Raw genomic sequence first — 26,917 nt, 5'->3', positions numbered from 1 at the left:
ATCAGTTGCTAATACAATAGGGAACACTAAGGACTTGGAAACTTTCCATGGAATATAGTTCATGCAGTATTTCATGTAGATTTATGAAATACATCTATATATTATATAAACTATATTTTAATAAAAGATGAAGAAATGACAATCCATGAACAAATAAGTTGACTGGCTTCTTTAGTATATTCACATAGTCTTTCTTTATTCATTCATTCATTCATTCATTCATTCATTCGTTTATTCAGTATTTGAACAGTATAATTCAGGGTCAGTCACTAAAGTAGGGACTGAATATACAGTGATTTACCGAAGTATGATTGTTTCATAATCTGAGGGAGTTTAGTCACATGCTAGTACCTGCTACATGCTAGTGAGGTAAAACTACCCTTTGGATGCTAGATTGTAAGAAGCAAGAAAAGCTTTCAGAAATGCTAGTGGACATACTCTGTTTTCTTGCTTGGTTGAGCTTGTTCTCTTACCAATGCTAAATTAGACTTAGGAACCTACAGAGTCAAATATATGTTAACATTTCCCATTGGAATAAACATTTTTGTGGCTAGGCAGGATGCCACATACCTGTAGTCCCAACTATTTGGGAGTCCGGGACAGGAGGATTGCTTGAGCCTAGGGGTTTAAGGTTAGTTAGCCTGGACAATATAGAGAGACTTTGTCTCAAAAAAAAAAAAAAGAAGTAAAATAAAAAGTACATATTCTTTCAGAATAGTGATATAAAGCTATAAAAGTGGTTATTACATGCAGCAACAAAATAAGTTTTTCCAGTCCAGCACATGATACATTGCACATTGTCAACCACAGTTACCTGTACCAGCTAGTTATCCTAGGTGTGATGACATTCGTCATGAGTCCTTTGGATTCTTGATCAAATGGAAGAGCAATTTACAATGATTTGGTAATTTTAGTCTCTTTATACTAATCTGTAGCCTATATAAAATTCTGCAGCTGGGCACTCTGCTGGTCCACAGAGAGAAATAGTATGTCACCCTGTTTTATCAGGGTACAGCTTACTAAGGAAGATAAGCAAAGGGTCATAAAAATAATTAGAGAATAGTAGTGACACAAAGCAGGGAAAACTGTATTATATTTGTAAGTGGGAAAAAACTGAAGCAAAGCTTTAAGATAATGATGTCACTTTGAACTGACTGCTACAAGCTCGGAGCAAATTGACTATGTAGTGACCATGGTAAGATTCTATATACTACATTCTACATAATATATACTATATACTATATACTATATACTATGGCAATTTGTTGTATAATTATTACTTAGGTTGATTACTTTTGTAAAGTAGAATGTAGAAAGACTAATATCTGAGATACTACCTAAAGTTACTCTTTAAATCTGTATATCACGAGGGCCTGAATTAAGGCAGTAACAAAGATTAAGAAGAGATGTCTATGTATGATAGTAAAATATACAAACAAAAATTAAAATATATAAAATTTTTCTTTGCTTCTATTGATTCTCATGTCTTTTCTAGAAGGTATAAAATTTATATTTCACTTTAACAACTCTAGTCTTAGAGAAAGTCATTGGTTAATTAATAGAACTTTTATCTTTGCAGCCTCAATTTAATTGCCCTTTCTCAGCCTTCAGCCTTTCCTCCAGCCTTCACTTACCTATTTATGTATACTATAAAATTCCATACATAATTTAAACTACTTATAAAATGTTTATTCATGTGTCCCTACCATTATGACATTTATCATATTCTGATTGTAGTAGAAACAAAGAACACAAGAAATAAACCCTAATAAATTGATTTTTCATTATACTGTGCATGTTCTGATGTAATGATTTAAGTAAATAAAAGTGTAGTACCTCTAATATTTATAAACCATGTTATAGAAAAAACCAATTCAGTATATGCATAGGGAATAAAAAATTGAGAGCTGGGAATTTTCAATGCATTAGTCAGATCAGACTGCTAAAACAAAGTGTCATAAACTGAGTTATTAAAATATTAGACTGTTTTTTTTCTCTCACAGTTCTGAAAGCTGAGGAGTCCAAGATCAAGGTGTAGATGAATAGATTTCTTTTGAGTGGCCTGCTTCTTGGTGTGAAGATGACTGCCTTCTCTCTGTTATCATGTATCAGAGAGTGTGCTCTCTCTCTCTCTCTCTCTCTCTCTCTCTCTCTCTTTCTCTTTCTCTTCTTTAAAAACCACTCGTGTTGGCACAAAGTCTCCATGTAATCCAATTTACCTTTCAGAGTCCCCATCTCCAAATACCATAACATTAGGGATTAATGTTTCAATATATGATTTTAGACATAATTTAAATTGGTTCATAGCAATCAACAAAACAGAATCTGATTTGTCAAGAATAATTATATCAAGAACAGAGAAATCTAGGCAAACCATTCAGTAACCAGGAGTTAACCAAAAGATACTTTACATCTTCATATTCTCATCCTTGTTGAACAAGGCAGGTCATACTCTCTTAAAAACATTTTTTTTTCTTCAAAACTCTGGCACCATTCTCTTCTGATTTTGTTCTGTGAGTCTCTGGCCATCTCTTCACGTCCTCCTTTACCGTCTCTTCCCCCAGACAATCGGCTACTTTTTGTTGCAGTATTTTTGCATTGTGGTAGACATTCTCTGTATTCTTCCAGACAGTTTCATCAATTCCCATGATTTATATTATCATCCCTTGTTAATCGACTCCCAGATCTAATTTCAAGCCATAGACCTTTGTTTCTGAACTTCAGCTCAGTATATCCAAATGTCTATAATACATCTCCCCTTTGATGTCTTACCCAGATACAACATGTCTACAACCAAATTCATGATCTTTTCCTACAGATTTACTCCTTATCTAGCACTCTACATCTCAATCAATTGAACTGTGATTTACCATTTTGCTCAAACCAGATACCTAGGGTATTAAAATTGGTTTATCATTCTTTCCAACCTCTTCATTAAAATCCATACAAGTCTTAAAAGTCCACATCACCAGTACTTCTAGAATGTATCTACTTCTTTCCATACTATACTTAATGCCTTATCCAACCCCCCATATTTCTTCTCTGACCTCCTAGAGTAAACTTTTGAATACCTACAATTGTCCTTATCCCCTCAAATCCAACTCTGCAAAGTGATCTTTTAAAATATAATTCTGGGGCTGGGGATATAGCTCAGTTGGTAGAGTGCTTGCCTCACAAGCACGAGGCCCTGGGTTCAATCCCCAGTACCATAAAAAAAAAAAAAAAAAAAAACAAAAAACTATATATATATATATGTGTGTGTGTGTGTGTGTGTGTGTGTGTGTGTGTGTGTGTCTAAGACCTTGGGTTCCATTACTAATCCCCACACAGTCAAATGATAAGCAGTTCTGAGCATGGTTCTCCCTATTTCAAAACCCTTTTGTATCTATTACTCTTAAAGTCGAAATTCTCTATAATAACACATTTGAACATTAGCCCCTCCTTTTTTTAACCATTCATTCTTTCACTTTTGTTTTATGTCTAAAAATAAGTATGACTATGTAAAATATTTACAGAGTTACTGATATTTTTCCTAGTTGAAGTTGAAAATCCTGATTAGTGAGATTGTCAATGGATCCAGTTAGGGTTGGGGTGAAAGATAAAGGATTTTAAAATTCACACACCAAAAAAAAAAAAAAAAAACCCTTCAATTTAATTTTAAAGAAGTGGAGAATTTTGCCCTCTATATTTTAATTAGATATAATTGTCTTTATTTCAGTGACTTTCTGATAATTTTTCATGATAAAATTTGTAAGATCAATGGCCTAGCACATATTGGAGCACTTTACTCTCTTTTGCAGTAAATTTTAAAAATATGCAGGACATAGTTTCAAAAATATTTTATAATGTTCAGTAGTAATTAATGAACTAAAATGAGAATATTATCTTAGGAAAGTTGAACCATTTTTTTTTCCCCTAGCAAAACAAGATTCTTGGTCTTCTCAATTAAAAAAAAAAATCTCAAAATGAAGATTTTAGGAATTGCATTTTTCTAGAAAGGGGGAAATAAAATTCTTAGAAAAGCCTATTTGCCAATGTTGACATATTTTGAAAAGAAAATTTATTTTTGGATATTCATTTGTGTGGAATATCATTTTCCATTCTTTCACTTTCAGCCTATGGATGTGTTTGCCTGTGAGGTATGTCTCTCACACAGAACATATAGTTGGGTCTTGTTTTTTAAAACACTCTGCCAGTCCAAGGTTTTTACTTGGGGAGTTGAGACCATTTACATTCAGTAGTATTATAGAGAGATGTTTATTATTTTTTGCCATTTGAATTTATTTCTAATGCTTATTTGTATTCTAATTCTCATTTGTGTATTTTTTCTTCTAAGTTCTGCATTGGGTTTTAACTTCTGTGTGTAAAATTTCTTTAAATATTTTCTGCAATACTGGCTTAGTAGTCATGGATTCTCTTAGTTTATGCTTATTTTGGAGATTTTTATTTCTTGAATTCTGAATGAGAGCTTCACTGCATATAGCAATCTTGGTTGAAAATTATGTTCCTTTGGGATTTGAAACACATTGTTCCAAGTCCTCCAGGATTTTTAGAGTGTCTATTGAGAAATCACACATTTTCATTCTTGGTTTACCTCTAAATGTGACCTGACATTTTTCTCTTGAGGTTTTAGAATTCTATAGTAACTCTAGATATTTGGCATTTTAATTATGATATCTCATGGAGAGGTTCTTTTTTGATTTTTGTCTATTTACAGTTCTAAATGCCTTCTTGTGTGGCCCCCATCTTATTCCCAAGGTTTGGAAAGGCTTTGCTATTATTGCACTGAAAAGGCTATCCATTTAAGAACCTTATTCGTTAGGTCAGAGACCCTGCACCTGCTAGAAGAAAAAGTAGACCCAAATCTCCATCATGTTTGCTTAGGAGCCAACTTCCTCAATAAGACTCCGAAAGCACAAAAAGTAAAATCAAGAATCAGTAAATGGGATGGTATCAAATGAAAAAGCTTCTTCACAGCAAAGGAAATAATCAAGAACACGAAGAGAGGGCCTACAGGAAGGGAGAAAATCTTTGCCACTTTCATCTCAGATACAGCATTAATCTCTAGAATATATAAAGAACTCAAAAAAATTAACACCAAAAAAAGAAATAACCCAATCAACAAATGGGCAAAGGAACTGAAAAGCACTTCACAGAAGAACAAATACAGCTGGTCAACAAATATGTGAAAAAAAGTTCAACATCTCTAGCAATTAGAGAAACCTAAATTAAAACTACACTGAGATTTTATCTCACTTCAGTGATAATGTCAATTGCCAAGAATACTAGGAACAATCAATGTTGGTGAGGATGTGGGAAAAAAGTACACTCATACATTGCTTGTTGAACTGCAAATTGGTGCTACCACTCTGGAAAGCAGTAAGAAGATTCCTTAGAAAACTGGAATGGAGCTACCATTTGACCCATTTATCCCACTCCTTGGCATATACCCAAAGAACTTAAAATCAACACCTATAATGACATAGCCATATCAATGTTTATAGTAGCTCAATTCATAATAGCTAAGCTTTGGAACCAACCTAAGTGCCCTTCAACAGATAAATGGATAAAGAATATGTGGTGCATACACATAATGGGATATTACTCAGCAATAACGAAGAATGAAATTATGACATTTGCTAATAAGTGGATGAAACTGGAAACTATTAGGCTAAGTATAAAAGGCCAGTCCCAAAAAACCAAAGGCCTAATGTTCTCTCTGATGCTGACTCATAATAGGCTGTGGGAGGATGGGTGTCATGGGATTGAACAGGATAGAGGAAAGGGAAGGAACTTGGGAATAGGAAAGACAATAGAATGAATTAGATGTAACTTTCTTATATTTATATATGAATACATGACCAGTGAAACTCCACATCATGTACAACCACAGAATGGGAAGTTATAGTCCATGTATGTAAAATATGTCAAAATATGTTATTTCATATATAACTATAAAGAACAAATTAAAGAAAGAAAAGGCTATCCCTGCCATTGGACTATATTTCTGTTCCTTTCTTTTTTTATATAATTTATTTTGATTCATTGTAAACAAATGGGCTACAACTTGTTTCTCTGGTTGTATATGAAGTAGAGTCATACCATTTGTGTAATCATACGTATACATAGGGTAATGATGTTTCTCTCATTCTGTTATTTTTCCTTTCCACCATCCCTCCTACCCTTCTTTTTCCTCGATACAATACATCCTTCCTCCATTCTTGCCTCCCTCCCAACCCCCGTTATGTATCATCATCCACTTATCAGAGAGATCATTCAGTCTTTGGTTTTTTGGGATTGGCTTATCTCACTTAGCATGATATTCTCCAACTACATCCATTTGCCTGCAAATGCCATAATTTTATCATTCTTTATGGCTGAGTAATATTCCATTGTATGTATATACCACAGTTTCTTTATCCATTCATCAGTTGAAGGGCATCTAGATTGGTTCCACAATCCAGCTATTGTGAATTGAGCTGCTATGAACATTGATGTGGCTGTATCTCTGTAGTATGCTGATTTTAAGTCCTTTGGGTATAGACCAAGGAATGGGATAGCTGGGTCAAATGGTGGTTCCATTACAAGTTTTCTAAGGAATCTCCACACTGCTTTCCAGAATGGCTACACAAATTTGCCACCCCACCAGCAATGTATGAGTGTACCTTTTCCCCCACATCCTCGTCAACACCTAGTGTTGCTTTTATTCTTGTTAATCACCATTCTAATTGGCAAAGATTTTCTCCCACTCTGTAGACTCTCTCTTCACATTGCTGATAGTTTCCTTTACTGAGAAAAAGATTTTTGGTTTGAATCTGTCTCAGTTATTGATTCTTCCTTTCATTTCTTGTGTTTTGGGAGTCATGTTAAGGAAGTCTGGTCCTAAACAGACATGATGAAGATTTGGATCTACTTTTTCTTCTGTTTGATGCAGGGTCTCTGGTCTGAGTCCAAGGTCTTTGATCCATTTTGAGTTGAGTTTTGTGCAGAATGAGAGATAGGGGTTTAGTTTCATTCTGCTGCATATGGATTTCCAGTTTTTCCAGCACCATTTGTTGAAGAGACTGTCTTCTCTCCATTGTGTGTTTTTGGCACCTTTGTCTAATATGAGAAAACTGTATTTATGTGGGTTTGTGTCTGTGTCCTCTATTCTGTACCATTGATCTACCTGTCTATTTTGGTGCCAATACCATGCCATTTTTGTTACTGTTGCTCTATAGTATAGTTGAAGTTCTGGAATTGTGATACCCTCTGCTTCCCTCTTCCTGCGAAGTATTGCTTTATCTATTCTGGCTCTTATTCTTCCAAATGAATTTCATGATTTCTTGCTCTGTTTCTATGAGGTATGTCATTGGGATTTTAATTGGAATTGCATTGAATTTGTATAGCACTTTTGGTATTATGACCATTTTGATGATATTAACTCTGTCTATCTAAGAACATGGGAGATCTTTCCATCTTCTAAGGTTTTCTTTAATTTCTTTCTTTAGTGTTCTGTAGTTCTCATTGTAGAGGTCTTTCACCTCTTTTGTTAGATTGATTCCCAAGTAGTTTATTTTTTTGAGGCTATTGTGAATGGGTTAGTTTTCCTAAATTCTCTTTCAGATGATTCATCACTTATGAATAAAAATGTGTTAGATTTATGAGCATTGATTTTATATCCTGTTACTTTACTGATTTCATTGATGAATTCTCGAAGTTTCTGGTGGAATTTTTTGTCACCTCTAAATATAGAATCATGTCATCAGCAAATAGTGATCGTTTGAATTATTTTCCTATTCATATCCCTTTAATTTTTTTGACTAATTGCTCTGGCTACAGTTTCAAGGACAGTGTTGAATAGAAGTGGTGAAAGAGGGCATCCCTGCCTTAATCCAGTTTTTAGGGGAATGCTTTCAGTTTTTCTTCAGTTAGAATGGTATTGGCCGTGGGCTTAGCATATATAGCCTTTACAATGTTGAGGAATATTTCTACTATACCTATTTTTTCTAGTGTCTTGAGCATGAAAGGATGCTGACTTTTATCAAATGCTTTTTCTGCATCTATTGAAATAATCATGTGATTCTTGAAGTCTATTGATATGATGAATTACATTTATTGATTTTTGTATGTTGAACCAACCTTGCATCCCTGGGATAAAACCTACTTGATCATGGTGCACTATCTTTTTAATATGTTTTTGTATGCGATTTGTTAAAATTTTGTTAAGAATTTTTGCATCTATGTTAAGTAAGAATATCGGTCTGAAATTTTATTTCTTCGATGTGTCTCTGTCTGAGTGATGTTAACTTCATAGAATGAGTTTCTAAGGGTTTCCTCCTCTTCTGTTTCATGGAATACTTTGAGGAGTATTGGAATGAGCTCTTCTTTGAAGGTCTTGTAGAACTTGGCTGAGAATCGATCTGGTCCCAGACTTTTCTTTGTTGGTAGGCTTTTGATGACTTCTTCTATTTCATTACTTGAAATTTATCTATTTAAATTGTGTATGTCCTCCTTATTCAGTTTGGGTGGATCATATGTCTCTGGAATTCTATTGATGTCTTTGAGATTTTCTATTTGTTGGAGTATAGATTTTCAAAATAGCTTCTAATTATGTTTTGTATTTCAATAGTGTTTGTCATGATATTTCCTTTTTCATCTCTAATTTTAGTAATTTGAGTTTTCTCTCTTCTTCTCTTTGTTAGTGTGGCTAAGGGATTATCAAGTTTATTTTTTCAAAGAACCAACTTTTTATTTTGTCAATTTTTTTGATTGTTTCTTTTTCAATTTCATTGATTTTAACTATTTCCTGGTTCCTACTTTTGGTGTTGATGTGTTCTTTTTCTAGGGCTTTGAGCTTTAATGCTAGGTCATTTATTTGTTGACTTTTTCTTCTTTTATTGAATGTGCTCCATGAAATGAATTTTCCTCTTAGCACTGCTTTCTTAGTGACCCAAAGATTTTGATATGTTGTATCTTTGTTCTTATTTACCTCTCTGAATTTTTTTATTTCCCCCCTGATGTCTTCTGCTCTCCATGCATCATTGAATAGTTTATTATTTAATCTCCAGTTATTGGAGTAGTTTCTGTTTTTTATTTTGTCATTTATTTCTCCATTATGATCTGATAGAATACAAGGTAGCATCTCTATCTTTTTGTATTTACTAAGAGTATTTACTAAGAGTAGCTTTGTGGCATAACATATGGTCTATTTTAGAGAAGAATATATGTGCTGCTGAGAAGAAAGTGTATTCACTTATTGTTGGATGGAATATTCTATATATGTCTGTTAAGTCTAAATTATCGATTGTGTTACTGAGATCTATGGTTTCTTTGTTCAATTTTTGTTTGGAAGATTTGTTCAGTGGTGACAGAGGTGCGTTAAAGTCACCTAGCATTATTGTGTTGTGGTCTATTTGGTTCCTGGAATTGAGAAGGATTTGTTTGGCATACATGAATGTGCCATTGTTTGAAGCATAAATATTTTTGATTGTTATGTCTTGCTGATTTACGCTTCCCTTAAGCAGTATGAAATGTCCTTCTTTATCCCTTCTAAGTAATTTTTGCTTGAAGTCTTCTTTATCTGATATGAGGATGGATATCCCTGCTGTTTTCAGAGTCCATGTGCATGGTATGTTTTTTCCCATCCTTTCACCTTTAGTCTGTGGGTATCTTTTTCTATGAGATGAATCTCTTGAAGGCAGCATATTGTTGGGTCTTTCTTTTTAATCCAATCTGCCAGTCTGTGTCTTTTGATTGATGAGTTCAGGCCATTAACATTCAGTGTTATTATTGAGATACAATTTGTATTCCCAGTCATTTTGGCTCATTTTTGGTTTTTAATTTCACTTGATTTCTCCTTTATTTGGCTATTCCTTTGCTGACTTACATCATTGTTTTTCATTTCTTCCTCATGGAATATTTTCCTGAAAATGTTCTGTAGTTATGACTTTCTATTTGTGAATTCTTTTAGCAAAAGAAGGATTTTATTTTGTTTTCAAATCTAAAGGTAAATTTTGCTGGGTATAAAATTCTTTGTTGGCATCCATTTTCTTTCAGAGCTTGAAAAATGCTATTCCAGGCTCTTCTAGCTGATGTACATATTGGTTTCCCCCGATTGTAATTTGATGTTTTTCTTTTGCAACCTTTAAAATTCTATATTTTGTATGTTAGGTATTTTTATTATAATGTGCCTTGGTGTGGGTCTATTGTAATTTTGTACATTTGGTGTCCTATAAGCCTCTTGTATTTGATTTTCCATTTCATTCTTCAGATTTGGGAAATTTTCTGATATTATTTCGTTGAATAGATTGATCATTCCTTTGTTTTGTTTCTCTGTGCCTTTCTCATTTCCAATAGTTCCTAAATTTGGTCTTTTCATGATATCCAATAATTCTTGGAGATTCTGTTCATGATTTCTTACCGTCTTCTGTGTTTGGTCATGTTTGTTTTCAAGATTAAATATTTTGTCTTCAATGTCTGAGATTCTGTCTTCCAGTTGTTCTATCCTATCGGTTATGCTTTCTGTGGAGTTTTTTATTTGGTTTTTTGTTTTCTTCATTTCAAGATTTTCTGGTTTGTTCTTTTTTCAGAATCTCTATCTCTTTATTGAATTGATCTTTTGCTTCCTGCATTTTCTCTTTTAACTGTTGATTGGTGTGATCATTCAATGCCTACATTTGTTCTCTTATGTCATTATTTGCTTTTCTGATCATTTTAATTACCTACATTCTGAACTCCCTTTCAGACATTTCTTCTGCTTTGCTGTCATTGGATTTTATTGATGTAGCATCTAGGTTTGTTTGGGATGCTTTCTTCCCTTGTTTTCTCATATTGCTCATGTGTCTTCCCCTCTAGGAGTATAAATCTGAGATATTGCAATTTTCCTCCTATTGACTTATAGTGTCCCTGCAGGTTTCCAATAACTTACCTCCTCATCTTCAGTAGCCTCATGTTTTGGAGGAACTTGATAATGCAGTGACCCAAAAAGCATGCTGCCCCTCTAGGGATTGTGCCCTCCAGGTGGGGTATAATCCCTGCTACTGGGCAGAGGTGCCTCCACATGTTTACAGATGGTCAACCGCTGCATGGGCAGGAGGCTGCAGGCTGGGGCCCGACTGGTCTGTGCCTGGGTCTCTGGGCCTGCCTCCCTGGTGTGGAAGTCTCCTGTGTTCCTTTCTTGATGTTTGTGATTCTTCAATTTTTTTTTCTTGAGGATAGCCATTGTTATCTCAGAGACCATATATTGTGATCATAGTTTTTTACTTTATTTTTCTTAGTATTTTCTAAATATTAAAAAATGCTCACTTTGTATTCAACCGCTGAGATTCTGTATTCTACTTGATCTCATCTCTTGACTTTCAGTTGAGTTTATAGTTTGATTTAGTGAGTCTTTTTTTTTCCATGATTTCTGTTTGATTCTCTCATTACCGAAATAGTCTTTTACATCCTTATTTTCTTCCTTATTTCATTTTTTAATTTTTAAAAATTCATTCCCATCGTAAAAATCAGATTTTTCCTCGAGATCTCATCCATTTCTATATATGTAGATTCTGTTATTGGGGGTTATGAAGTTTTGGTGCCTTCTTTTTGGCTTGTTGCCTCATGTTTTTAGGTTCTATATTTACACATCTATTGGGATTGATTTCTCTTCCTCTTTTATGTGGGGATGTGTAGTGAGTAATTATTTCTTTAAAATAAACCCTGAATTGGGAGTATATCTGAGTTTTCATATGTCTGATGAGCATAATCAAAGTGTACCACATTGAAAGGAGAGAGTAACTACCAGGAACAGTGATAATTTTAAGAGCAAATCATGTCAACATGTTATAAAAGTAGTTATGAATAATTTTTATAATTTTATTAGTCAAAGAGGATAGTGGTTAAAAATAATATAGAATAGGATGAATAACTTAAGCATTAATGATAATATACTAAACTAAAATGGAAAAGGGATAAAAAAGAAAATAAAGGGAAAGGAAAAAGGAGAAGTGTGGGGGAGTGAAAATAAACAAGTTAAATGAGAAGAAAGAATGAATGATAGGGGAAGGAAATAAAGATAAGAAAGAAGTAAAGGGGTATTGAGAAAATAACAGTCATAAAGAAATTTATTTATTTTTTTTTTCTGAAGTTGTTTATAAATAGAAACTTTTCCTCCTGGGATTTTGAGTTTCGAATCTTCCTACTATGATGAAGCTTGTGTGACACAAATACTGTCATTTGTCCTCAGTTCTGACCCAACCTGACCAACATTTTTATGGGAATCTGTATGAGCTGTGCCTCCTGCTTGCATGCCATTTTCTACTGGGGTAGTATTGGTTGTCTCTTCCGGAGTAGACTGCATCCTCAAAATGGCTTTGTTATTGTGACCATGGGTGGGATTGTAAATCTGGTTGGCTACTCCTGTTACTCCTGTGCTATAGACTGATCTGGACTACATTACTTCCTTTATTCTAAAAGCCTCAGGTAGTGTGCTGAGAAGAGTTGTGTGGGACCTGTCAGTTCATCTTGCAGGCCATTCTAGACATGGGGGAGATGGTGCTAGTCCTGCAGCAGGGTGTTGTGGAGCCAGCTGCTTTCTACTCAGTCCTGCTCTGTCCCAGTTTCATCATCCATCCATCATGCCCCTTATCCCAGAACTCAGACTGCCAAGTTCAAATGAAAGTGACCTTCATTCTGTTCTCCTTTGCAGACTGGCAGCCACAGGTCCTGTCACCTAATCTCCCTCCAAGTCTGTGTTATAGTCTCATTCCTGTGACCAGACTGATGCTTGGCATGGACACCCATTGATCCATCAAAAAATAAGCCTATATGACTGTTTTGTCTTGGGTAACTCAAAAAGCAATTACACCAAAAGCAAGACAATAAAGCAAAAAATTAAAGCAAAATATTAAAAACCAGGATGAACTGAAGGGGTTTCTATCCTCCTGCTCAGAAAATTCCAAAGAGTCTTTTAAAGCTCTCTGTGCTTCCCCACTTTTACTATCTATGCTGGCTAGAGAGTGCCAGGACTTTCTCCCATGCCAGCTTCCCTCACTGGTCTGAACTTACTTTCTGTTCAGATTGTGAATTTGTTGAATAGCAGTACCTGCTTTTCTTAAACTTGATGGGGAGAATTTTTTCAGTTCTTTGGCAGGAAGTTCCTCTCCCCCACGAGCCACTGCATGCCTGATGTTGCCTCAGTCTTTATTCATTAATTTTCTATTCTAGAGACTAGTATTTTTGGGTTTCACCTGGGTTGCTAGTTTTATGAATTGCCAACTGGTGTTTTCCCACAACCTTCCTGCCTCAGTAGGCCACCACAGAATCATCACTGTTTTAATTCAATCTTGGGGGTCTTCTGTGATATTGTGGGTTCTTCCAATGTGCCATTTTCCCCTCTTTCATTTAACTTTGAGTTAATTCTGTATGTGACGTGATGCAGGGGGGCCAATTTCCATTTTTGCATGTGATATCCAATTATCCTATTAATGTTTTTATATGACAAAGAGGATATAAGATTACATGCAAGAATTAATGAGATTGATTAATACAACAAAAATTAAAGCATATCTGTACTTGATAAATCAGTTAAACAAGAAAGAGCATGGGCTATCATAAACCATGAGCAATCAGATTATAAATTCTGGGATATTAGTTTTATCAAGAATTATACAATTTGTTTATCAAGATAAGTTTGAAAGATAAATAATGAATTTCAAGGCTATGGAAATAAGGTTTTGAAACCCAATTCATGATTAGAATTAATGATAAATTCGTAAACTAAAATTAGAGTGTACAGAGGTAAACTTACTAAGTGTTTCTTGGTTAGAGTAGGAAGTTTTAGAACAGGATTAACAAAAACCCAGTCTTTGCCAAGTTATAGTTCTGAAACCTACAATGCCTTATGTTCATCTTTTTTTATCTCTAGAATGCTTCAGGCTTATGAATGTACTTTGAGCAGTCACTTATGAAAGTTTGGAATAAGTCAACTTATAGCTTAGTAAATAACATGTGAAAAATGCTTTTAAACTATAGTTTTATAATGTAAGTTGCACGTTGCTGAATCAGAGTGCCCCTTTGTTCTGCCTGTGTTTTTCATTCATTAGTTCAATAAATATGCTGATTGTTGGAAGTAAAGTGTTGAGCAGAACACACTGCCTGCCTTATAGAGCTTCAGTTTATTGGAGAACATAAGTAGTAATCAATAAGCACACCAATGTGTGAATAAAAATTGTGATTAATATAAATGTAAAACTCTTATGCATTTCCATTGTTATATTTCCCCTTATTCTTTCTACTTTTTTCATCTTTTTTTCCTGCCCTTTTCATCTGTCTAAAATATAGAAATTTTTTTTTTTTTTTTTTTTTTTTTTTTTTTTTTTGCAGTACTGGGGATCAAACTCAGGGCCTTGGGCTTATGAGGCAAGCACTCTACCAGCTGAGCTATCTCCCCAGCCCCTAGAAATCGTTTGTTTGCTATATAATCAACCTAAATTGTGACTGTTTGTATTTTGTAAGTGTGTGTGTTTCTTTGTGTATATAGATATGTATATACGTATACTGTAGTTAGTGATATGTGTATGACATAAAATTTAACATTTTTACCAGTTTTAGGTGTATGCTTCAGTGGCATTTAGTATCTGCACATTGTTATACTAACATCACCAACATTATTTCCAAAACCTTTCGTCTCCTCAAATTAAGACTATGCCCATCAATCCATAACTCTCCGTTTCAACTTCCCCTAGTCCCTGTCCCTTTTTAGTTTCTATGAACTTACCTATTCTAGGTACCTCATAAAAGTAAAATTACAACAGTATCTTTTTTGTCTGTTTTAATTCATTTATGCTATCTTCAACACTTATCTATATTGTAGCACATGTCAGTATTTCTTTTCTTTTTGCTGCTGAATAATTTTTACATAGTATGTATATATCAATTTTATTCATCTCTTTTCACCCATTGAGGGATATTTGTGTATTTTGCAACTTTTTGTCTATTATATTTTTTGTTTGGATTTTAGTTAGTATTTTGCCATGCATCAACAAGATTATTGGTTAAAAATAGTGTTTGTATCCATAGGGAAGTTTTTCACTTGAGTAAATGGCAGGTATATTTTAGAATTGTATAGCAGTCTTCTCTTACATTTGTGGAATATGTTCCAAGACCACCTGTAGATGCCTGAAAGTATAGATTGTACCTAACCCTATATATACTGTTTTTTTTTCCTATGTATGCATATCTATGATAAAGTTTAATTTATAAATTAGACACAGTAAGAGATTAATAATAATAACCGATAATAAAGGACATTCAAAGCTTATGATTTTTTTTCTTTTTTCATTGAATATTTTCTGGCATGGCCATGGATAACTGAAATCAAGAAAGCATAATCACCAATAGGGGTTCTACTATAGTTTGTAACTTCGAGATTAGCTTTTGGTTTTGATCCTTCAAGTTACTGTCAGACATTTGAGACCAAATACATATGATATTCATTTGTTGAGGATATACATGTAGTGGTTTTAATTTATTTGTGATCTTAATATGTTTTCACGTACATAATTTGGGTAATTATGTATCTGGTATTTTAAAAGTTATTTAAAGAATTACATAGAGGTGCTGTGGCTGTGGCTCAGTGGCAGAGGGGTTGATTGCCTAGCATGTGTGAGGCACTGGATTCAATTCTTAGCACCATGTACAAAAATAAGCAAATAAAGCCATGCTGTCCATCTACAACTATAAAAAAAATTTTTTTTAAGAATTACATGAAAAAAATCTTGTAATCATTTGATTTTTCTGAAATAAAGATTAAAGTTACTCTGTTTTGTCATGCTGAGGCCTATTTTACAACATTTTTTCTTTAAGGAAAATACTCTTAATAACAACATTGGATTTGAACATATGGATTAAATGCCAATGACTATATGTAAATATTAAAATTTATTTTGAATGACATAGGTAACTGAAACAAAATGTTTCCTTACTATAAAAACCACTTAAGGCTTTATAATAGTTCATTTTCAGTGTAGGTTAGTTGCTTGCCTACAACTTGCCTACAACTAAGGTGCTTAAAAATAGAAAAGTATCATATGTAGGAACATTATAGGCAAAGCTATTTTCAAATATAAAAAGGTTAAAAAAATTACATTTGCTAATATTTCCCCAATATTTTTGTTTGTTTTGTTTCACAGTGCTGAGTTTTGGAACCCACGATCTCCAAAATACTAAGCGAGTGCTCCACCACTGTCTCACACACACACAGTTCTCCCAATATGTTACTCCATCTAGATATTTGAGAGAAAAATATCAGTCTGAAATAGATTCTTAGGGTATTTTAAATGAAGTAAAACATTATGTATGAATAAGGATATTTATTGCCACAGTGTTGTAATAGAGAGAATTAGAAGTAATCTAAATGTCATTAGATCACAAAAATGCACTGTGGCGTATAAATAATGTGACAGGATACTGCATTTAACGTGCATAATGTAGGTTTATATTCATCAAAACGAAATGCTTAAAAAACAAATATTGAGTTAAAAGAAGTTGAATAATAGTATATATGCTATTATACATTTACTAAAAGTATGTATTTTTAAATCATAAAATCATAGTAAATATTAATAAAAATATAGGTATGCATAACTATACACATACATGCACACATATTATTAAGAGATGAATCAGATAGATACAAACCAAACTTAAGTTATTATTTCCAGGGACTGAAGAAAGGCAGAGTGTTGGATGGAGTAACACTACTTACAGGTTATTTTTTTTTCTCTCTCTCTCTCTTTCATTCATTCATTCGTTATGATACCAGAGATTGAACCCAGGCCCTGCACATTCTAGGCAAGTGCTCTTCCACTTCATTACATCTCCCCACCCCTTTTTTATTTTGAGGCAGGTTATCTCTAAGTTTCCTTATCTGAAAACCACTTTAGGCTTTTTAGCAGTTTGTTTTTAATGTAGATTAGTTCCTTGCTCTGAGTTCTTAAAAAACATATCTTATCATATCTTATCAAATGCAGTCTTGAGTTTGCAGTCCTCCTACTTCAGCCCAGTGAGAGTCTGGTATTACAGGCATATGCCACTGTTCCTGGTTCGTTTTTTGTTTTCCACAAAATAAAAGTAATTACTTAAATACAGCATAATGTTGTTTTTAAATCTAGTTGGTTGTTATAATAATGTTTGTTATTCTCCATATTTTTAAAGTTTGTAATATGCTTTCTATATGTTTAAGAATATACTCAAAGATATAATTTCACTTCTAGTTACACTGACGAGAATCTTGTATATCTTGTATATCAACATACAAGTGTGTTCACTATGAAATTGTTTATAATTACGAAAAAAATGGAATAACTAAATATTAGATGATTTAACTGTGTGGCTAAAAATCCCAAGAACTTTGACTTAAAAATCCTATTTAAATTAATAAAATATTTTACCTCACGCCAAAACCAAAAGTCAATTCTAGATTGACTACATGTCTAGATGTAAAGGGCCAAGCAATAAAGCATTGAGGGAAAAACATAGAACACTTTTGTGACCTTTTAATACACGAAGATTTGTTGAAACACATAAAATGCAGTAAACATAAACTAAAAATTGATAAATTGGATAATGTCAAAATGAAGACCTTCCATTCTTTGAAACATATCATTGAATGAATTAAAAGGCAACTTTCAGAGTGAGAAAAAGGTGTTGCATTGTTTATGTCCAGCAAAGGATTAGAATTTATAGTTTATTTAAAAAAATCTTAAGAATAAACAAGAAAGGGACAGTCGATTCTATAGAAAAATAAGCAAAACACTTTTGGAAGCTCACATCACCATAGCTCTTTCTTCTCTTCTAACATAAGTATTTATCATTTTGTATTTCTATCTGAGCATTGAGTTAGCTGCACCTAACAATTTTTTAAATTTTGTTTTAATTTTTTATAATTCAAAATATGTTCTAACTCCTTTTGGACCCATCTTTAAAAGACATATTTAATAGTGTAAATCAAAAAATTATTCAATGATAACTTATTAAAGTATGGTGAAGAATTCATTCAGGATTCTCACCATAGATAGACTACGTAGAATTTTACAGTGGTGGAGAGAGATTGATTGGGTTTAACTCTGAACACTCCATGAGCAAGTGAGAATTTACAGCCAGAGCAGGGTAGGAGTCAGTGGATAGAAAATTATTAAGGAAACATCGGGGATTTCTGGCTTAAATTGCCTTATTTGGAGTCTTCATAAAGATAGGCCAGAGTGATCAGACATCATCTGGGGAATGGTGAAGGATGAGGAACCCAGTCAGATATTGATGGCGATCAGATATTAGGAGTAGAGAGGTTGTTGCTAAAACTAACTTAGGATTGTTTGCTAAAGCTTGATTTTATAAGGAGATGCACCGTTGGGTCTAAGAGAAGCTTCAGGACCCTGACTAATATTTGCTCAAGCAGTCAATCTTTGTTAGAAGTAAGTTCTTTAATTTCAAATATTTGGGGATTTTTCTAGACATCCTTCTGATATTGTTTTTTAATTTAATGTAATTATAGCGAGTTTGTAAAAGATGCTTTGCTTTATTTAAATGACTTTAGGTTCATTTAGAATTGATATATGGTTCAGTATTTTGTCTTGTCTTGATGAGTGTTCCATGGCACTTGAAAAGAATGCTTGTCATGCTATTCTTGGAGCGCAGTATTTTAAAAATGTCAATAAGGCCAAGTTTTTTGACCTTATTAGTTAGTGTTTCTCAAGCATTCTGTATCTTTATTGGGTTGAGATAAATTTTATTTGCTTTTTCTTTGCAGGGCTGTCTTACTTCAGTATTTTCCATATTGTTAGGTAAACAAATGAAGAATTTAATCCAAACCATTGTGTGTTGAGTGTATATGTGTGCTTATGTATGTGCTCCTCCTATCAATCTGTAATCTCTTCATTTGCAGGTCAAGGGATAGAACTGGAGAACTCATGCTAAGTGAAATAAATCAGACTCAGAAAGTCAAGGATTCAATGTTTTGTCTCATATGGAAAGCTAGAGAGAGAAGAAAACAAAAAGGAATTAAAAACTGGGATTTTAGGAAAACAGAAGGAAGACCAAAGAGTAGAGGAAGAGGATCAAGAGGAAGGGACCAGGGAAGAGCCTGGAGAAGTACTGGGGAATGAAATCTATCCAATTATGCTATGTCCATATATGGATATACCACAATGAATCCCCAATTATCTATATAATTAAAATATACTAAGTGAAATAATAATAGAAGGGAGAACAGAATTGAGCAAGCAGATTAGGGATAGGAGAAAGGGAAGGGAAGGTACTGGGGGATAAGATTGATCAAATTATACTATATACATATATAAGTATAGCATAATGAATCCCCACCATTATGTATAATTATAATGCCCCAATAAATTTTTTGAAAAAGAAAAAATTCTGTGATCATAGGAGCTAAAATTTTTGAAACTCCGTACATATACATATTTATGTCTGTATGAACAAAAATATTTAAGTCCACACATCAAACTGTAAGATTCAATATTTTAGGAAATAGACTGAAAAGAAACAAAGACTACTTATTTTTTACTTTCATAATTACATTTCTTATGTAGTAGAGTACATAAAGATTTAGAATTAATATATTTTCCCAGTAAATCACTATTTGATAATTATTTAATGACCATCTTTATTATTAATACTGTTTTTTTCTTGCTGTTTATTTTTAATTTAATTTAATTTAATTTTAAGACAGGTTCTTACTGTGTTGTCTAAGCTGGCAGCAAACTCCTTGGCTGAAATATTTCTTCTGCCTCAGGCTCCTGAGTAAGTGGGAGTAGAAAGTTCATGCTAGCATAACTGGCTTATATTTTAATTTTTATGAACATTTTTGAAAATGGTTTTCTTGCCTTTAATTTGATTAACTACATTTTTAAATTTCTTGTCATCCTTTCCTCTGACTTATAAATTAAATTTGTTTTTCATTTTTAAATGATTTTTCTCTCATCATTGAAAGTCAGACTTGCACACACTAGGCAATCGCTCTACCAAAAGTATAAATGATTATTTTTGAAACTATCATGTATGTCATATATTTGATGGTCTAAAACTCACAAGTACTTCTGTCTTCCTACAACAATAGAAGAACCTTAAAATGCTTTAACTCTGATTCCTCCCTTCATTTTATATCATTTTGTTGTCTAAATTTTATTTCTACCTTATTTTAGATCTCCTTTTATTAGATAATTACTATGATTGCTTTACATAATAAACCTTTGTTTAGTGTTGTGTGCACATTTGCCAATGTCTTTCATCACCACTGCCGATTTTATTTCAAATTTTGCTTTTAACATTATTTCCCCCCCCCAAAAAAAACTCTTTGATAGATTTCCATTTGAAGTCATAAATAATCAACCATGGTATGTGGAAGATAATACTTGATTTTAGTTGTTAGTTATTTTTCTTGTAAATTTGATTTATTTAAAGATCGTCTTCTTTCTTTGGTATCCTGAAGTTTCACTATGATGTTTCTAAGTGTGAAAATAGTTTTATTTATTCTGCTTGTACTTTGGCTCTTTTCTTAATCAGTTAATTCATATATTTCATCAATCCTCAAATCCTCAGATGTGTTATTTTGATTATTCCACTCAACTCCACCCTTCTCTTAGTTATTTTCTTAAAAAAAAATTCTATTGGATGCTCTCTGGACTTCTCAATTTCAACATATTTTATATACCGCTATTATTTTCCTTCTGTCTATCCCCTTATATTTTCTTTCATTTTACCAATTTTGTTAGTTTTTTCTATATGCTATTTAATCTATCCACTGAGTTTTTATTTTCAATTTTTATCCTATTTGTTGTTTTATTAAGCATTTATGCATTTATTTGGTTCTTATTCTTGTTTTCTTTTATTTCATAACCTCTGTTCTTTGTTTGCATATACTTAACACCTTGTCTCTTTTAAAAATCTATTTGGAAAGTCATTTGAATTGAATTGTTCCATTATATTTATTGCTTTTTGTGTTTTATTCCATTTTGATATATATAGACTCATTCATGCTGCTGAATTTATTACCGTATTTCATGTTTTGCCTAGTTAGACTTCTTCGGTAGACTTATGGTGGTTTTTCTTCCATCCATTTGCTTTGTTCTGAAAGCCTCCCTTTAGAGGATGTGTGTTAGTCAACTTTCTGTCACTCTTTTTAAAAACTGAAATAGTCAATTTATAAAGAAGAAAAGGTTTATTTTGGCTCACAGTTTTAGAGGTTTCAGCCCATGATCAGTTGTCCCCATTGTTTCAGATAAGCAGCACTTTATTATGAAGAGGGACAGTGAGGCAAAACAGCTTACATTATGAATGGGAAGTAAAGAGAAAGGGAAATGGACCAGGGTCCCACAGTCCACTTCAAGGGCACAGTGACTTCAGTGACTTCAAGATCACTTTCTAAGCCTCATCTGCTGAAGTCTCCACTCTGTCCTAGTAGCACCATCCTAGGGACTTTGGGGGACATTAAAATCAGAACTGTAGCAGGATGATTATGTCTGCATGAATCCTCCAGTTTACACTGCCTCTATACCAGTTTTACTATTTTTTTGATTCCTTACATTTCTATAAATGTTATATGACTCAAATTTGAACCTAATAATAGGATCTTAGGATCTGATCTTGTGTGGTTTACTTGGTTCTGTCCTCAGATTGAGGCAGGAGGGTTCTTTTCAGTGGAACCCCAATTGGATAACTCAGATATTCAGATTTTTATTTAGCAAAGTGTTGTCTCTCAGTTTGCTATAGTTGTACCAGTTACGATTCAGGGCCCCATGTAGAGCCCTGAGTCTAGATTTCTATTCCCACTTAGATCTGGTAGTCTGAGGGCCTCTCTACAGTACGATCTAGGTCAAATACTAACCATGATAGCTCAAATCCATTGAACTCATAAGGGGAATTTATTTGACATCTAGAGATTTACTGTGTTTGCAATTAGTGTTTATGTATTTAAACTTTTTAGTACTTTTTTACCTAGCATATTTGTTTGTTAGAAAGTGGTTAAGCGGCTCAATATATGATTTTCAAAAAATAGTCTGGGCACCAAAATAGACATGTAGACCAATGGTACAGAATAGAAGACACAGAGACAGACCCATATAAGTAAAGTTATCTCATACTAGACAAAGGTGCCAAAAGTTTACCATGGAGAAAGGACAGCCTGTTCAACAAATGATGCTGGCAAAACTGGAAATCCATACACAGTAAAATGAAATTAAACCCCTATCTCTTACCCTGTACAAAATTCAACTCAAAATGGATCAAGGATCTAGGAATTAGACCTGAGACCCTATACCAAATAGAAGAAAAAGTAGGCCCGGGTCTCCATCACGTTGACTTAGGACCAGACTTCCTTAACAAGACCCCCATAGCACAAAAAATAAAAGTAAGAATCAATAAATGGGATATATTCAAACTAAAAAGCTTTCTCTCAGCAAAGGAAATAATCGATATTGTGAAAAGAGAGCCTACAGAGTGGGAGAAAATCTTTTCCACACACACCTCAGACAGAGCACTCATCTCCAAAGTTTATAAAGAACTTAAAAAACTTTACACCCAAAATACAAAGAACCCAGTCAATAAATGAGCTAAGAAACTGGGCAAACACTTCATGGAAGAAGATATATAGGTGATCAACAAATATATGAAAAAGTGTTCATCACCCCTAGTAATTAGAGCAATGTGAATTAAAACCACTCTAAAATTTCATCTATCTCCAATTAGAATGGCTATTATGAAGAACACAAGCAATAATAAGTGTTGGCATGGATGTGGGGAAAAAGGTACACTCATACATTGCTGGTGGAATTGTAAATTGGTGCAGGCACTCTGGAAAGCAGTATGGAGATTCTGCAGAAAACTTGGCATGGACTCACCATTTGACCCAGTCCTTGCTTTATATCCAAAGGACTTAAAATCAGCATACTACAGAGATACAGCCACATCAATGTTCATAGCAGCTCAATTCACAATAGCTAGATTGTGGAACCAACCTAGATGCCCTTCAACTGATGAATGGATAAAGAAACTGTTGGTACATATACACAATGGAATATTACTCAGCCATAGGAAGAATAAAATTATGGCATTTGCTGGTAAATGGATGAAGTTGGAAAATACCATGCTAAGTGAAATAGGCCAAGCCCTAAAAACCAAAGGCAGAATGTTTTCTCTGATAAGTGGATGACAATATATAACAAGGAGAGGTGGCAGTGGGGTCGGGGGGTGGGAGAAGAATGAAGGAACTTTGGATGGTGTAGAGGAAAATTGGGTGGGAGGGGGTGGGGGACAGAAAGATATTAGAAGACACAGTATTACCTAGGTATATGTATGATTATATGAATGATGTGAATCTACAATGTGTACAACCATAGAAATGAAAAGTTGTACCCCATTTGTGTACAATGAATCAAAATGCAGTCTGTAAAAATTAAAAAAAAAATTTAATTAAAAAGAAAAGAAGTTGGGGGGGAGGGGTGTACACTTTGGCATCATTCCTGGTCACCATTTCTGCTGCCAGCAGAGGGAGGCAGTACTTCTGGCCTGCCTGGCTGTTGTAGAGCTCAAGTGTTTTGTTTTGGTGTTTTCAGTACTGGGGACTGAACCCAAGGGCACTATACCAATAAGTGACATCCCCAGTCCTTTATATATTTTGTTTTGAGATAGGGTCTCACTAAGTGGCCAAGGCTGGCCTTGGACTTGTGATCCTCAGCCTCTTAAATAACAGGAATTAAAGGCATGCACCACCACACCTGGCATAATCCTTACAATCCTTTTTTTCTTTTCTTTCTTTCTTTTTTTTTTGTTAAAATTTTCTTTTTTTGATTTTTATTAATTGTTGATGAGCTTTTATTTACTTATATGTGGTGCTGAGTATCGGACCTAGGGCCTCCCCCATGCAAGACAAGTGTTCTACCACTAAGCCACAACCCTAGCCCTATTTTCTTTTTGAGGATTAATTCATATATAATAAAATTCAGAAAAAAAAAGTGTGTACTTTAAATATTTGCCATGTTCATTATGATAAAGTTAACAGAAATCATGTACTTAAAGTATTTTACTTTCTAGATTCTCATTAAAATTCAATTGTAATTTTGAGGATGTTAATATGATTAATATATTTTTTGCTTTTGTTTTACCATTTTCCAGTTTATGTATTTTCAGACATATTTATTGCCTTTATTTGCTACAAATACTTGTTTGCATTCCTCAACATATATATTTATGTAATTATTCATTGCTTTAATTTTCATAGAATGAATCTTCAGGAAGAGTTGGATGAACTTAAAGTACACGTATCTATTGATGAGGCAACAATACAAGAATTGAATAGATGTATGGCAGAAAAAAGAGAAGGTATAATTTTTTCTGTGAAAATATTTAGTATAGGCATTGTTAAATTATGTACTTCTTTATGTTTTAGTTTGTTTCTTCTAAAAATATACCTCTTTTCTTCCATTTTTACCACTTATGAATAACTCATTAACATTTTTACCTCTTATGAGAAAATCAAAGAGTGAATATTTTAAAATCCCACTTTGGTATGATTTATAATTTATGAAAATATTTTAAGAGATGTTTGATAAGGAGAAAAATTACTCATTTTTATTATTTATTGATGTGGTTTTCCTAGTTTTGTTTGTTTACAGTTCTGTAAAAAATATGGAGTTAATAGTTTTTTAGTATTTTTACTTAACATTACATTTTTAAAAAGATCATTTAGATACCCTCTATTTTATTGGAATCAAAATCTTAGATCTAGAAGGAGACTTGGAAAACTTCAAATGTGCAATCTCTCTGACCAGTAACCTAAAATTATTTCAGAATAGGAAATGTGTTATGACTCTGACTGTAAGATTATTCCTTTATCAAGATGAAGATATTAACTGGCTGTGGTAGCACAGGCCCACAATCTCAGTGACTGGGGAGGCTGAGTTCTAGGCCTGCCTAAGCAAGTTAGTAAGACCCTCAGCAGTTTTGCAAGATCCTGTCTCAGTGTTAAAATATGTATAAATAAGAACATGTTATAGCTCAGTGATAAAGTACCCCTTGGTTTAATTCCCACTACCAAAATAAATAAATAAAGATAACAATATTTATCATACAGTATTAGTTCCTCATTAGAAAAAGTAAATAAGATTGATAGATAGGACTTAATCTTACTTAATTTTCTGCAGTCTTAATTATTTCCACTGTACTTTTGTTTGTTGACAATTTATACTTAATAATTTCTTTCCCTATATTCCTCTTCTGACTTTTGTCTCAACTACTATTGTTTCACTTGCCCTTAATGAAACAAGTATCTGAACCCTTCTGTTTTATACCTTTAATTTTCATCACATTTCAAGCTTATTTCATTTTTGTTTTCTGAAACATGGTTTTTCCCTGCTCTTTTCTGTATCTTCTTTGTCTCTTTCACTGGGCTTTTTTCCATTTTTTTTCCTTTAAATACTGGTGTCTCTGAGACATTATCTTTGGTTTACTTTTTAAAAAATAATGATATTATTGTTTTTGAAAAATATGCACATATAAATATTTAAGCAGTAAGAAAAGTTATAAAGAAGAAAGTAAAGAAGAAACTAATTCATAAACAATTAAAAACAAAATTTTTAATATTATCAGCCATTTCTTAATAGTTATATAGAAATAGCTTACATAAATAAATTATTTAATTTATGCTACTTTTGAAAAAGGCTTAAATTTACTATACTTATTTAGAACCAATGAAATAGAAAAAAGCTGAGATAAGGCAAATGAGAGTTTTCATGTTGGCACAAGGCTATAATCCTAGATACTTGGAAGACTGAAGTGGGAGGATCACAAGTTGAAGGCCAGCCTGGCCAATTTAATGAGACTGTATCTCAAAATTTTTAAAAATATTTTAAAAGGGCTGAAGACATAGCTTAATGATAGAAGACTTGTCTAGCACATGTGTGGTGCTAGATTCAATTCCTAGTACCACACACCAAAAAAAAAAGAAGTAAATGAACTATTAAACTTTAGATAAATATTTAATTGATTCAAGAGGTAACTTTTTAAATTCTTTCTATGTTTAAGAAGAAAGGTTACAAAAATATTGAAGATACAATTACCATGTATTTTTTAAAGTATTTCAGTTTAGGAAGTATTGTGAACATGCTAAAGTCCAAGAACAGAGATTCTGAAGTTTATCACTGTGGATATTTTCTTGACAAGTGACCAAGTGACAGGGTCAGAATATGTCCAGTCTGAGGGTACTTCTTTTATGGTCCTCAGTTTATAGGGTTGCTTCATTTGATGGTCTGGTGTATTTGATTAACTCATAGGCCTGGTTTTTCCACTGTGACTTTGATATATTCATGTATACATGTGCTTCTGATTAATTTGGTAAATTCACAAGTGGTCATCTTTATTAACACAATTAATTTATCAATTTGTGCCTTATGGTTGTTCTAGGCAGATGGTGGTTGTTTACTTGTACAAACAAGGTTGTAGAATCATTCTACCTCAGCATTAAAATCTGAATGGACTCACTTATGACTAACTACTGCTTTATAAAACGGGGTGACTCAGATTTAGGCACAGCCTGAAAACTGCTGTTGTGTATACATCATGGAGTAACTCAGAGCAGGGCACAACCTGCTTGCTACAAGGGACATTAAAAATTAAAATATTGCTATGCAAGATGAAAACACCAGTATTTTTACAAAAACATTTCTTTTTTGTTTCCCTCCATCTTGAGTTTTACTCATTAAATTATCTTTTTTAAAAGTTCTGCCAGGGTCTACAACTTTCTATAGCACAGCAAAAATTTCCTATTTTAAAGTCTTCTTTTTGTATATATTGGACTCTAATATTACTTATCACATTTTTTAAAACTATGACTCTTTAATGAATTCTATATATGTATATTATATATATTTAATAAGTATAGTAATTT

The 26,917-nt window shown here is 33.2% G+C and overlaps 1 protein-coding gene and 1 non-coding gene across 10 annotated transcripts in view; both read left to right on the top strand.

Annotated features, from left to right (window-relative positions):
- The window catches only part of Cntln (centlein), a 365,014-nt gene that overhangs the window by 212,090 nt on the left and 126,007 nt on the right, over nt 1-26,917 (top strand). For 8 of the 9 annotated variants that reach the window (XM_047524968.1, XM_047524966.1, XM_047524964.1 and 5 more), the window contains one exon: nt 24,254-24,354. The exons of the other annotated variant lie outside the window; for it this stretch is intronic. In XM_047524968.1, the coding sequence (XP_047380924.1) occupies nt 24,254-24,354 (101 nt within the window). The remainder of the gene's footprint in view (nt 1-24,253; nt 24,355-26,917) is intronic. 9 annotated transcript variants of the gene reach the window in all.
- Nucleotides 3,139-3,212, top strand: Trnav-cac (transfer RNA valine (anticodon CAC)). Its single transcript has one exon. It is a non-coding gene; the product is annotated as a tRNA-Val (tRNA).

The sequence above is a fragment of the Sciurus carolinensis genome, chromosome 14, assembly GCF_902686445.1.
Source record: "Sciurus carolinensis chromosome 14, mSciCar1.2, whole genome shotgun sequence".
NCBI lineage: Eukaryota > Metazoa > Chordata > Mammalia > Rodentia > Sciuridae > Sciurus > Sciurus carolinensis.
This window is presented reverse-complemented; position numbering and strand designations above follow the sequence as displayed.